The 14,719-nt window shown below is 32.1% G+C and overlaps 1 protein-coding gene, 1 long non-coding RNA gene and 1 pseudogene across 2 annotated transcripts; 2 read left to right on the top strand and 1 right to left on the bottom strand.

Annotated features, from left to right (window-relative positions):
- The first annotated feature begins 3,664 nt into the window (after positions 1 to 3,664).
- LOC129876054 (uncharacterized) lies at positions 3,665 to 4,198 on the top strand. The gene is made up of 2 exons (XR_008763286.1): positions 3,665 to 3,729; positions 3,872 to 4,198. It is a non-coding gene; the product is annotated as an uncharacterized LOC129876054 (long non-coding RNA).
- A 1,848-nt stretch (positions 4,199 to 6,046) lies between these two features.
- On the top strand, positions 6,047 to 8,901 carry LOC129871445 (uncharacterized; annotated as a pseudogene).
- Positions 8,902 to 9,134: 233 nt separating this feature from the next.
- Positions 9,135 to 13,074, bottom strand: LOC129871433 (uncharacterized). Its single transcript, XM_055946349.1, has 10 exons — positions 13,057 to 13,074; positions 12,802 to 12,963; positions 12,510 to 12,720; positions 10,955 to 11,098; positions 10,831 to 10,893; positions 10,454 to 10,728; positions 10,222 to 10,406; positions 10,000 to 10,126; positions 9,374 to 9,840; positions 9,135 to 9,312 (listed from the first exon to the last, which is right to left on the bottom strand). Exons 1-10 carry the CDS (start codon positions 13,072 to 13,074, stop codon positions 9,135 to 9,137), a joined length of 1,830 nt encoding a protein of 609 aa, XP_055802324.1.
- Between the last annotated feature and the right edge of the window lie 1,645 nt (positions 13,075 to 14,719).

The following is a 14,719-nucleotide window of genomic DNA, read 5'->3' as shown; positions in this document are numbered from 1 at the left end:
TGCCTGTACAGAAGTAAGCAATTTCCATCTTTTTATGATTAAATATTCTGATTATAAAAGTGTAGATGTATGATAATTAATTTAGGGGTGAATGAAGCACGTTCATTGTTGAATTTTTTTCCTCTCACAAGAGTTTTCTTATGAAACTCGAAAATGAAACTTCATTAGGTATGCATGTTCATATCATTTCCTACTATTATGATTAGGGCCTCGACGAAGTTTATATCTAGGCTTGATGACTTCTATAAAAATAAAATAAAATAGAGAGAACAAATATTTTGTCTTCTTCACCTCTCCGTTTGAATTTTCTACGTTTCTCTATATTCCAGGTCTATGGAAGCAAGCAATTGCATTAGATCAAAAATGAAAAAACTACATCAGAAATAAGGTAAAAAAACACACGAAGTACATGATTAAAAGTTTTTTGGCATATAATTACTTACATATCCAAATAAAATTACTTTTATAGATAGAATATAGTTTCACCACGTTTATTTTCATGTGAATAAGTTAATATATGTTCTAAAGACTAATAAGACATCTTCACAAAAATATTTTTACTTTAAATATTTTTTAAATTTAAATTAAAGATAATCACTTCATTCGATAGATAAAGTAGGATGAAATAACACAAAAAAATCACTAATCTATTGTTATGTACTGATTCAAGTCTCATTTTTCAAAAAAAAGTTTTTTATTTTAAAATATTATTATTTTCAGAATGCATATAATATAATAACTTATATATAAATGGAGGTTAGTGGGATATATTAAATGTTAATTTAATTTTTATGCATAAAATTAAATACTTACTTTTACATCGTTGATGACCTTAAAATTTTATTATGTTAATAGTTAGTTTTAATTTATAAAAATAGCAGTGTGGCAAGTTATTTCCTTTCTTTTCAAGTTAGGTCAGATTTTAGGAATAACAATGTTTAGGATTGAGATGATTCCAATAAAAGTTAGATAAAATTTTTGTTTTTGTGAAGATGTCTTATTAGACTTTAGAACATATATTAACTTATTAACATAAAATTAAACGTGATGAAATTATGTGAATATTAAATGCTGAGTGAAAAATAAATTAAAAAAATTATGTTGTCGGATCTTGCTTTTCTATAAAGGTTTGAGTTTACACATTCCAAGCATTCTTTTTCTTCTTCTCAAATCTCTCTCTCGCTCTATATATACTCTTTTACAGTTTTCACTTTTGATAGCTTTCTTCTATTTATAAAAAATATAATGTAATTTTGGACAGGGCAGGCCAGAGATTCGTATTGTGCACTAATTATGAATAAAGAATCATCAAAATATTAATAAGATACAATAGCCTAGAAAAACATCCATAGCATCCTTATTTTTCTATCCGTACACTACAAAAAACACGCTAGTTAGCCACGGCTAAAACCGTGGCTCTATCTGGTACATACATCGTGGCTATCATACCTTGGCCATGATAACTTGGCCACAGTCAGAAGCGTCCCATAACGGATATCGCGAATAAATTTTTCACGGTTTTTACACTCATGGTAACATTTATTTAACCACGGTTGAACTAAGATATAGCCACGCTTAAGTCGTAGATAAGGTTAATTGCCAAAAAATAAATTTTATTTTTTAAAGTTTAATTAGCCACGATTTAACTATGGCTAATAAAATGTAGGCACTTTATATGTTTTGCAAATTAACTTTACATTTTAACCGTGGCTAAAATTTGCTTCTTTTTTTTTTTTAAAAAAGGGCAATTAATTTCCTACAATAACTTGGTACTATACACTAACAAATCCACAAATCATTACTTTAATTATCTACTCATCATATATATTACTAACAAAATGTAAGTTTCATCAATAACACAAGTACTGCTAGTGTAATCAAAATGCAAAAAGGTAGAAGAACACCATATCTATATATATATATATATATATATATATAAACTAAGAAGAATCTAAGTTCAAAGTAGGCAATTCACTACCAAATTTAGCTTGTAAAAATCTATGAAGAGTTGCCAAGTGATTCTCATTTTGCGCAAGCCGTTTTTTGGTCTCCTCAAGCTTTTCCTTGGTCTCTTCATATCCGATCATCTTCTCTTCCAAGGTTTCTACATATTTCTCTAGGTCTTCAACACGTTGATGAGATATGTTACTGGAACCACCGACGTTAGCATGACTAATTGAATGTGTAGGCATCCCAAAAGCTGTTGAAGGACAAACATTACCACCTATATCACGCACATGACCAGAATGTTCAATTCCGAACACTTTTCCAATGGCGTCATTAGGATGAGCCAATATCTTCAACGGAACACCTAAATTAGCAACATGTTTTTGATCTTTAGGTAGATGCTCCGATATTTTATTCTATAAATAAAATAGAAGACATGATATATCCTCATACCTATGTTGCTAACAACAAATAGTTAATAAACTCATTAACAATTAATGAAAAACTAAAGCATCTGTTGTCTTACACTATTAGAATTAACAGAAACATTGAAATTTCAAACAGAACAAGAAGATGTCATTTCTAGACCAAGACAGTCACAAAAGTAGATAAGTATTTAAATCTTACCGCTAAAATCTTTCCTTCTTCATTAACATAATTGCCATTCTTTTTCAGTAAAGTTGACAAAACAACTTCACTTCGGCACACGGGCCTTCCCAATTTTTGCTCCTATTATTAATCAAGTATAGATAAAAATAAGGGAAAATCACCTAAATATACAGTATTCAAAAAAATATTTACCATATAGAGCAACATAATTATTTTAACCATATATAGCAAATTGTTTGAATTAAATTAACTATCACACGTTATTTTCTCTTCCCCTGTTTCTCTCCAAATTTGCTGCATCAATATTCTCTCCAATCTTCTCACCCATAATTTTCTCCAAAATTAGGGCAATACTTAGTTTCATAGCTTCTCAACCACAACTTTCTACAACATTTGTACTCCAATTTTGGAATTAAATAACGTGTATTCGGTGGAATCTCACTTCTCAAAAGAAAACTTTTTGTTCTCCATAGCCAAAAAGAGGAAGAAGAAAACTTTTTGTTCTCCATAGCCAAAAAGAGGAAGAAGCAAACATGAGCAACAAATAGTATGATATTCAACAATATTCATGCGAAATTTTCTCCAATTTTTTTTATTTTTATTACCGATTTTTATTTTTTTGATTGCAGCGATTACTTGTTCAAACTATTGTTAATCGACGATTTTTCTGTCGGCAAATCCTGTCTTCTTCTCAGATTTGCCGTATGTTCATCTATTTAACTTTGATCTCCTATGTTTACAGTTTAATTCAAGTTTAATGTGTGTGTAATTCCTTTGTTGTTCAACTTTAATTCATTTTTGTGGCCTCACAGATCACTGAAGGATGATTTTGTTAGATACATATTTCATTCGTGTCTAATACTCTCTTAATTCAAGTTTAATTCATTTTTGTGGCTTACAGAGAAGGCTGGTTTCATTAGCTACAAGTTTCAATCGTCTCTAATTCTCTTTTAATTCAAGTTTAATATGAGTTTAATTCCTTTGTTGTTCAACTTTAATTCATTTTTGTGGCCTCACAGATCACTGAAGGTTGATTTTGTTAGATACATGTTTCATTCGTGTCTAATACTCTTCTAATTCAAGTTTAATTTATTTTTGTGGCTTGCAGAGAAGGCTGGTTTCATTAGCTACAGGTTTCAGTCGTCTCTAATTCTCTTTTAATTCAAGTTTAATGTGAGTTTAATTCCTTTGTTGTTCAAATTTAATTCATTTTTGTGGCCTCACAGATCACTGAAGGTTGGTTTTGTTAGCTACATGTTTCATTCATTTCTAATTCTCTTCTAATTCAAGTTTAATTTATTTTTGTGGCTTACAGAGAAGGCTAATTTCATTAGCTACAGGTTTCAGTCGTCTCTAATTCTCTTTTAATTCAAGTTTAATGTGTGTGTAATTCCTTTGTTGTTCAATTTTAATTAATATATTGTGGAGAGGCAGGCCACTTTGCTAGGGAATGCACTAGCCAATCCGTGAACTGATCATGTATATGATCTTTCTCTTTTTTCTATCCATCCTCTAAGTACTTATTTTCTTTGTAGTGACATATTTTTCCAGTTGTTATTTGATTAGCTATATGATCAGTTAAGTTTTTGGTTGATGGATTTATATACAAGTATATAAAAAAACTGAAGGTTAAATTCTTGCACTTCAGAAAAATCTTTTATGCTTATAATAAATATGATACTATATATAATACACAGAGACACTCATATATTTGTGCTTAATGGGAAAAACTTGAGAATTCACATGATGCATGATGCTGATTAAGTTGAGTGACTTCAGTTGTGAGCCTACTAATAAGTTTGTCCTACTATATTGCCCTTTATTTGGAATCTTTGTGATCTTTGCTTGTGTTTATATTTCTATTTTTCTTATTTGTTTATCAAGAATATACTACTTTTTTGGTCAAAGTAATAGCGACAACAACATAGCCAAACAAAACACTAGTTTAATTTCTAAATCAGCATTTTCATTGGCATCTTCAAAAAAATATGCAGGAGAAAAACATGGCTAATCTGGCTGTGCTACTTTACTTCAATGGCCGATGGGATTCTAGCAACAAGTATATTAATTACTTGACAGATGGTGTGTTGATAAATACCGATTCAACATTTGCTAGCCTCGTTTCTGTGATTGCTGCTCAATTGTCAATAGATACATCAACAAGTAAAGTTGAAATCAGATATAAGATTGATGAAAGGTCTCCTCCAATTCAAATTCATAACGATATGGGAGTAAAAGTGTATATTGAAACAAAAAAGGAACATAGAGATATGTCAAAATATCCTTTATGTGTCATAATCACTGAATCGGTCAACTTGGAGAGTGATTCCACCTTAATTCCACTATTATGTTCAGACACTTCAGAAGACATGAGGATTACACACAATTCATACTTTTCTAATGCATTTAGTGGTATCGGTGATGTGCTGAAGTTAATTGGCTTTGGATCATGTGAGGAAGTTGATGAGCAAGAAGAAATACAACCAGGCATCATTATTAACCCCAATCAATCTTTTTTTGAGAAAGATCAAGTTTACAAAAATAAATATGTCCTTACCAGTGCACTAAAAAGACATTCCATTCTTAAACACTTCGAATTCAAGACATTGAGATCAAGCTCAACATGGTAAGACTTAAATTCAAGTTACTTTATACTATTGATTGTCCATTACTAATTTTTTTCAACAGCTATTCAATACAATGCCTTGAAGAAAACTGTAGTTGGAATTTACGCGCTTCAAGCGTGAATAAATCTCAAATATTCGCTATTAGAGATTTTGAAAGCGAACACACGTGTTTGTTGCTACATAATTCATTATCGGAAAGACAAGCAACAAAGACAGTTGTTGAGAGTATTATTGTTGACAAATGTATTGATCCAGATGCCAACTACACACCAAGAGATATACAAAATGACATGTTACAGGAATATGGTGTGCGGCTCACATATATGCAAGCTTGGAGAGATAAAGAAAAAGCTCTTGAATTAGTCCGAGGTGATCCAGCTCAATCATATGCAAAGTTGCCAAGTTACTTTCACATACTAGAGGCAACTTACCCTGGTTCTTATATAAGATTGCACAAATCAGAGGATGACCATTTCCTATATGCATTTGTAGCACTGTTTACATCGATAAAAGGATGGGAGTATTGTAGACCAATTGTAGTTGTTGATGGAACTTTTCTAAAAGGAGCATACAAAGGGACAATGCTAACAGCTAATACCTTAGATGCAGCAGGTGAGACTTTTCGAATACAATACTATTTTTTCTATAAATGAAATTCTAAATTTAATTTGTATTAAAAGTCTGCACAATGTATTAAAAGTGTATTACACATGAAACAAAAATGTATTAAAAATGTATTAAACATTATACCTGATGCAGGGAGTATACTGACTCTTGCTTATGCCATTGTTGATTCAGAGAATGATGCATCTTGGAGGTGGTTTTTTGAACAATTTAGAGAGGTATTTGGTCAAAGATCAGAGATGTGTATCGTTTCGGATAGGCATGCAAGCATTATTAAGGAAACTTCAACTGTCTATGATGAAATACCTCATTTTGCGTGTATATGGCACTTATTGCAAAACATAATGAAAAACTTCAGAAAGAGTCAGCAAAAGATAACAGAATTGTTCTACTCTATGGCAAAAACATACACCACGGTAGAGTTTAATCAACATATGGAAATTGTTGAGAAGATAGACAAGAGGATTAAAGACTACTTGCTGAACATTGGATACAACAAATGGTCACGTGTTCATGCTCAGGTAAATAGGACTTGGATGATGACATCAAACATTGCAGAATCAGTCAATTAAGGAACAAGACATGCCAAAGTTCTTACAGTCTTGCACCTCCTAGAATTCATGAGACAACTTGTTCAAAAATGGAATAACAATAACAGGTCAAAGGCAATATTTTCAGGATTTTACCTTGGGAAAAAGTATGAAAAAATTCTACAACGTAACAAAACTGCATCGGAGAAATTAAGAGTATGGTATTTGTAAATTTCTTTTTGTTAATATTTTTTCTTCTGATTCACATGTAATATCTCTCTTGCTTATATTTTTTCTTATTTTTTATAGGTTAGGGAGACAAATAAATATGTGTATACAGTACTTGATGGCATTACACGATTCACGATATGTCTTCAACAACGTATATGCACATGTGGGAGATTTCAATTGGATGAGCTGCCATGTCCACATGCTTTGACTGTTTTAACAACAAAACACACTAGTTATGAAAAATATTGCTCTGATTACTACATAAGAGGGAATTTATTGTTGACATACCAGTTTCACTTGAATTCCCTCCTAGATGAAAGCACCTGGAATATACCAACACACGTTGTTGAAGAGGTTGTACTTCCACCACTTGGAAAGAGACCTCCTGGGAGGCCAAAATATAAAAGACACAAACAATTGAGAGAAGATGGATTCAAAAAATCAAAAATAACATGCAGCTATTGTGGACAACAAGGTCACAATAGGAAGACTTGCAAGAATGTTAGGCCTTTGAATTAAGAATAAAGAATGACATTTGAAATAAAGAATAAACTCTGTTTGTTTTAGGGCATTAGTTTGCTATCATTTTTTAGTTCAAGTCTAATTCATTTTTGTGTTCTATGGATTACTAGAGGCTTTTTCGATAGCTACATTTTCCATTCTTGTCTAATTCTCTTCCAATTCAACTTTAGTGTGCATGTAATTCATTTTTGTGTTTTTATAGATCACTGAAGGCTTTTTCATTAGGCACACTTTTCATTCGTGTCTAATTCTATTCTAATTCAACTTTAATATATATGTAATTTATTTTTTATTCAAGTTTAATTCAGTTTTTATTCAAGTTTAATTCATAATGCAGGTTTTTTTTAAACGAGAACAGACCCTACACGAGGCTCCCACCTCTCATGCACAGTCAGGGGTTGAGCAGCACTCCCAAGCCTTAACATAAATAAAATAATACTAAAATACACGGAGGGGGACATAAACCTTACCTCCGAATACTAGATGGAAAAGCGATAAACCTATGAGAGGACTCCTCTCGATACATTGCGACTAAGAAAAAACATAAATGAGGAAGACTCTCCCCTTCTATGTAAATACAAGAAATAAACTACACTAGTCCTATTCAACTAAGCTACATTACAAACATAGCTAAATTGAAGAAGAGCAAGTATATGAAACTTCCCATTTCTACGGATTGATAGCGATCGTGTCATCGTTGTGCTTCTTAGGTTTTTCGTACCGAGTTTGTCCATGAGATGTGAATGCTTCATGCAATGAAAGTAATTGCCTTCATAGTGGTGATCGGCTGCCTTTTTTGAGGTTGCTCGACTAACGTTTCCGATTATCCATTCGAACTGAAACTTCTTGGGCTCTGCAATTTTTGGAGTTGCTGTAATCCTGCAAAATTTGGAGCATTTTTGGTGATGGGTAATGCAATTTGTTGAGGGCTGTTGGTTGTTTTTCAGTTTGTGTGTTGCTTCTGGCTATGATGTTATTGCAGCCCTGGAAGTTATAGGCGCTGCAGTTATGTCTTTATACCTGCACAAACAACTAAACCCAAGGAATCCCCAAGATTGTTTGGTATTGTTGAATGTTGCAATGCTCCATAGTTGCTGCAATAGGTTTAGATCTGTGAAACCTGCACAAACTAGTAAGCAACCACAAGCAAAAGAGGGTGATGAACTACTGGTACAGATCTGTATTGGATGATGTATTTGATTGCTATGGTTGGATTTTATGGTGTTGCAGGTTACTCTCAGCAAGGATCCCTGCATTGTGATCCACCATTCCTTTTTGTGCTCCATGTATTGGAATTGTTGCTGCACAGCCAAACTCAAAACCACACTAAAGGTTAGTTGTTGCTTGCAAGCTGATAGTGCTTTCATGTGCTGCAGTTCAGAGTGTGTCAAACTCAAAACCACGCGTAAGGCTTTTTCATTAGCTATAATTTTTATTCGTGTCTAATTCTATTCTAATTCAACTTTAATATATATGTAATTTATTTTTTATTCAAGTTTAATTCAGTTTTTATTCAAGTTTAATTCATAATGCAAGTTTTAGTTTGATAAAATTACTGAAACACATCACTGAAGGATTTTTCATTAGCTACAATTTTCATTTGTGTCTAATTCTCTTCTAATTCAACTTTAGTGTGTATGTAATTCATTTTTGTGTTTCTAGAGATCACAGAAGGCTTTTTCATTAGCCACACTTTTCATTCGTGTCTAATTCTATTCTAATTCAATTTTAATATATATGTAATTTATTTTTAATTCCAGTTTAATTCATTTTTCATTCAAGTTTAATTCATAATGCAGGTTTCAGTTTGATAACACTACTGAAACACTTTAACATTAACGTAGCTATGTATTGCATTATAAAAAAAGAAGATATATTTTACATGAACAAAAAACTATATTAAAATTGTATTTTACGTGTACAAAAATTATCTTAAAAAGGATAGCACAAAACAATCTTCAAAATCTAACTAATACATCAGCTATAAACTGTTTTTAGACAACATAGTTTTCATATACATTTTAACTAATATAACTACATTTATTTATTTATGTGGTCTTTCATCTTCACTTTGAAGGTTACTCTTTTGCTTCTTCACTACATATTCCCATAGTAGAGCCCCAAACCTCTTTCGGAGACTGTCTGCACTTAGTTGTTGATTTGCAATATCCTGGCCATTGCTCACTAACTCCGCAAATGCAGCCACAAAAACTCCACAGTCCCTATAAAATTTAAAATATAAAATCATTATAAAAATACTATTGAGTTTAATAAGATCAATACAAAAGATAGTATTTAGGTGATTTCTTCAATTCAGGACGCTTATCATAGAACTTGACCACACTCAAGTAGTATGGTAAAACCGATGAAATCATGCCAGCAGCGTTTTGAGTCAGAAAATTCACCCCCCCTCTAGCCGGAAATGAATCATACACCTTCAAACACCTTTCAACAATATCAAACACAACAAAAACCCAATGATAACCCTCTTTAATATTTACTGGAAAGAGAACATAATCCACTTTGTCCCATGGGGTGCTTGCCAACAAATGGCGTCCGCATATATACTCAGCAATAGCGTCTGAAGTTTTGATTCCAAATTTCTTCTTATTTTCATGAGCTTCATAAAGTTGAAAATAAGATTGAGCAATCTTTGTCTTGAATAGACAATCAGTAGTTGTAAATCGAATATTATTATTGGTTTCATACTTCCTCTTCTTTCTAATATAATAAAAAATCACGTCAAGATGCTGTAAAAGATTTAAAATGATGTCAAGTCTTAGATAATACTTCAAATCTGTAGCAACTGTCAGTCAATTCAGTGAGCTCATTAAAGCTTGTCCAGAAAAATAGGAAAAGAAGTTGATTCAGAAAAATAAGAGTGTTCAACTGGAGTTTACATAACTAACCTCATCATTCCATGCTTGACCAGAATGTGCCAATTTGAAAAACCATTCTTTTGCTTGTACATTGCAAACACCTAATTCAAATGCTGGCTTGAGGACATTAATAACATCTGGATACGGTTTCTTTCCCCTTTAAAGCATAAAAAAATGAAATTTTCAGTCAGTTAACTCATTTAAACTAAAGAAATTTTTTGACATATAAAACAACAAACATAAATAAATTACCTCTTTTTTGTACCCGTATAAAGCCACACAGTGAATGAATCTATCAAATCAGATTCATCATCTATTCCGATTGCAAGTGAAAAGGGATGTTTTATCTCAAATATTTGACGTGTTACACATAAAGTCCCTCCAGATTCAAAATGTTGTATATAAGGAGATTTAACTGACTTTCCTGGTATTTTTTCCTTGCATGCTTCCTCGGTGTCGCTTTCTTTTTATTTTCATCAACGACTGCTTTCTTTTTCTTTTTGTTTTCCTCAATAGTGGCTGCCTTTTTCTTTTTGTTTTCCTCCACAGTGGCTTTCTTTCTTAGGTATGATGCTTCTGCCTTACAAATCTGGGAAAGATCTTCAGCACACAACATGAAGTCATCAAGCGTTTGAGGAGTTTTTTGACAACCCTTTGCCGCATCGGCATCAGTAGACGCACCACAATCTAGTTTACCTTTGTTAACTGCACTACTATTAGGTTGTGCCTCAACTGAATTAAGATCAACAGCCTCTTCTCCTATATACAAAATAAATCTTTTAGTAATGCATTAAGGGAGGAGTAGGTAGAGTAATTAAAGATCAAAGAGGTTTATTTGAACTTTCAAAATAAAACTAATACCATTTATATCAACAACAACCTCAGATAAAACTTGTTCAATAGCAATTCCTGCAACATCTTCATTTGTACATAACATGAACATAATATGAAATATGTATTATATTTGTATTAAACCCTTCATTACCAATTTTGCTTTCAGAATTCCCAACAATAGCAAATTTAACGATAGCTTTACACACTTGAGATTTTTCATGCTGAGCAGATTCTACAACTTGAGTGTCATGCCCTCTTGACACATGTATTGATGCATCAACACAAGGAGAAAATGTTGTGTGTAATTAAAATATATTACAAGAAAAACATGTGAAGAAAAATTTGGGGAAAAGTGGGAAACTAATCAATTTTGACAGATAATGTTCTATGTTGCTCGGACTTTTCAAAAATACAGTTAGGTACGTGTTGGATCCTCCAAGAATAGTGCATTTTTGGAAGACCCAACATGGGTGAGACAACATTTTTGGAGAGTCTAAGCAAAATAGGCCATTTTTGATTCCTTGAGGAGAGTAAGGGAGAAGGAAGATTGAAAAAGCTAAATGGATAATTACCCAACTATCCTGCTGTTATTACAATTTTCTAATTTATTTCACTACCAAACTTGGAAAATGGATGACACCTATCCACTTTTACTTCCACTTCTCTTTATCCCAAGTTACACATAGAATTCGATAAGTATAAGCATTTCCATTATCATGGGGACATATTTTAGCTAGAACAGAGAATTTTTAACATATTAAAAATCTCCAACTTCAAACAACAAGCTCCGTTACAATGAAAAATCTCCTCCATCTCATTTACATCCAATTTCTCTATTCAAGATACTTTAACCAAATTTATGGAGTGAAACAGAAGACGATTAAATAGACACTACATTAGAGTATGGAAATCACTAAAGCTAAATTACATATGACAGTGCTAGTCAATGTCACTTGAAAACTATAGCACACAAATAATTTTAGTTTGGTAAAAGAACTCATCCACATTAGCACAGAGAATACAAGCACGCAATCTACTATTCAGCTCCGCAATGCCTATGATTATGAATAGTAACACTAGCAGCTAAACCATATACAACAACAACATACCCTGTGTATGGGGAATGTAGAGTCTTCGCAGACCCTACCCCTACTTTGGGAGGTAGAGTCAACTTTAGTGTGTACGTAATTCATTTTTGTGTTTCTATGGATCACTCAAGGCTTTTTCATTAGCCACACTTTTCATTCGTGTCTAATTCTATTCTAATTCAACTTTAATATGTATGTAATTTATTTTTTATTCAAGTTTAATTCAGTTTTTATTCAAGTTTAATTCATAATGCAGGTTTCAGTTTGATAACACTACTGAAACACATCACTGAATGCTTTTTCATTAACTATAATTTTCATTCGTGTCTAATTCATAAAAATGTAACTCCTCTACATTAGCACAGAGAATACAAGCACACGGTCCACTATTCAGTTCCAAGGTCTATGATTATGAATAGTAATACTAGCAGCTAAAACCATGCAGCAAATTATCTTCATAGTCAAAGTTCACCATTCTTCTAAGTGAAAACATGTGAATAAAAAATTCAAGCTTAAACTACAACTTAGATAAGTAAAAACTCTAAATAGTAAATAAACTTAAGTCCCTGCCAGCAAGCAAAACAATATAATATAGATGTATTTAAAACATAAAAGAACCTCCATTGAAGTCTAATCCACCAAAAAATGTCTCGCCAGCCTTTTTGTTGGATGATTCCCTGGCTTTTTGAGTAAAAGAACTGTTTTCTCTCTTAGCAAACAACAAAGAAATATCCTTCAATAATTGTTTATTGGAATTCATCACAAATTCTTTTATTTGAATAGATTGTAAGTCTATCTTCTCTTCAAGAGCTTTGTGATTTTCATTCTCCTAGTATATAATCAAATATAACACAATTATTAGAATAACAGTTTTGAAAAAGATAAAGCCTAAAAGCAAGTTAGCTTATACCTTTGCAAGTTCTTTTCTCAACTCTATAACCTCCCTGGTCAACATATCTAGGCTATGGTTTGATCCTTTCGGCTCCAATTTTAAAATTTTAGAATGGTAATCACGAGGTTCAGGAAGCCTCAATTTAGATACCTCATCTTCACTCGCCACTATATTCTCAAACTGAAATTAAAATACAGAAATAAATAGGTGTATTAACTTGAGTTGAAATAACATATATATGTGTCATAAATTGTATTAACTTTGTATAGATACCTTGCATTTCGTAGGCATGAAGATGCCATTTTCAATATGCTTTTGCCAAGGACTTTCAGCAACTATTTTCCACCTCAAAATTCTTGGAATAGAATCAGAAATTAGAAGAGCTAAATCTTCATCGACTCTATAACAACACTTAAATATCCAAGTTTGAAGGGCAAGAGGCAATCCACCTAATCTATAGTACTGATTGGTTGAATTAAGCTTGTGCCTCACATTATCAAGCAACTTCTTGTAGACATCTAAACCCCACGGATAAGAATTGAATTGTCCACTTTCTACAAGGTAGAAATCTCTATTACTAATTTGGTATTTATTGTTCTCATATGAGAACAAAAAATCATTAATAAAGAACAAAACAGCTAGTGAAACGGCAGAATCATCATCTATGAATTTTTTTGATAAAAACAACTCGCGTAGATGATTCTTTTGAACAGTAATTTGTTCAGGGAAATAATTGCTCAACAACCGACAAGGAGAATCTAGAACATTAATAGAGCAACCATCACTAACACAATTTAAGCCTGTAATTAACCCAAATTCCCTAAGTCCGAAAAACAACATTTTCTCATTTAATTCAATAGCAAACACATCATCTGGTGTGTGTTTTAACTCCCTGTTCATAAGGCAATGAATAAGTTGGAGTTGTGTGGTCACTTTCGGAAGGTCAAGAAAGTAACCAAAACAAGTATTCTTAAACAACTCGAGCTGTTTTTCAGATAAAGAAAGTTTTATCTTCTCAATCACGTCATGATTAGTATATGACGACCACCTACTTGAAGAATACAAAACATCTGGATGTCTCCAGAATTTACGATCCTGCATATAAATAATTTCAATCTATCACTATAGATAATTATATCTTAACATGAACCCTCAAATAGGACTTAAAAGATATGTGAGATTTCAAGGAAAGAAGAGTAGCTTTATCAGTGCTAATATTAGCTAGTGAAGAAGAATGGTAATGAAGCATAATGAAAACTGCAAGAGAAAACAGAAGATTGCAAATTCTACCCATTGACTGTTTTTATATTGGAATGTCTTTTATATGAGAATAATTGATAATACATAGCAATAATTCATTTGTCTCTAATTCCTTTCTAATTCAACTTTAATATGTGTAATACACAATTTCATTCAAGTTTAATTCATTTTTGTGGTGTACAAATAACTGAAAACTATTTTTAATTAACTACAGATTTCATTCATCTCTTATTCTCTTCTAATTCAACTTTAATGTATGTGTAATACATTTAGACTATAATAAAAGTATCAAATACACAGATTTTTCTTCAACATCTAGCACACAAGTTCAAAACAGCAACAAACTAAGAAAATACACATAAACAGATTGAAAATGCTATCAGTTAAATAATGTGTTGGTAGAATTACATACCGGATATAAACTCTCCGGTAGAACCGTATTTTTGCGTAATCGATTTCGAATTTTTGGATTCTTCTCCTGAGCAACTGTAGGTTTCACTTTCTTTGACTGAAATTGAGGAGGTAAATCCTCAAAATCATCATCACTGTCAACAAATTTCTTAGATGCCGATGCAACATCAACTCGTTTTCTTTTCGATTTAGAACTCAATTCATTGGTTTTTTTCTTACTTCTACCGCCCTTTTTCTTCACATGCAATGCTTGGAAATTTTGACT

Source organism: Solanum dulcamara, chromosome 2, assembly GCF_947179165.1.
Source record: "Solanum dulcamara chromosome 2, daSolDulc1.2, whole genome shotgun sequence".
Classification (NCBI taxonomy): domain Eukaryota; kingdom Viridiplantae; phylum Streptophyta; class Magnoliopsida; order Solanales; family Solanaceae; genus Solanum; species Solanum dulcamara.
Note: the sequence above shows the minus strand (reverse complement) of the source record. Positions and strands in the feature narration are given on the sequence as shown.

Excerpts from the sequence above, each read along its gene's own strand:
- LOC129871433 (XM_055946349.1), bottom strand. Across the intron at positions 12,721-12,801 it reads TGAGAAAAGAACTTGCAAAG|GAGAATGAAAATCACAAAGC; the intron begins GTATAAGCTAAC and ends ATTATATACTAG. Across the intron at positions 10,894-10,954 it reads GAATTCTGAAAGCAAAATTG|ATGAAGATGTTGCAGGAATT; the intron begins GTAATGAAGGGT and ends TGTTATGTACAA.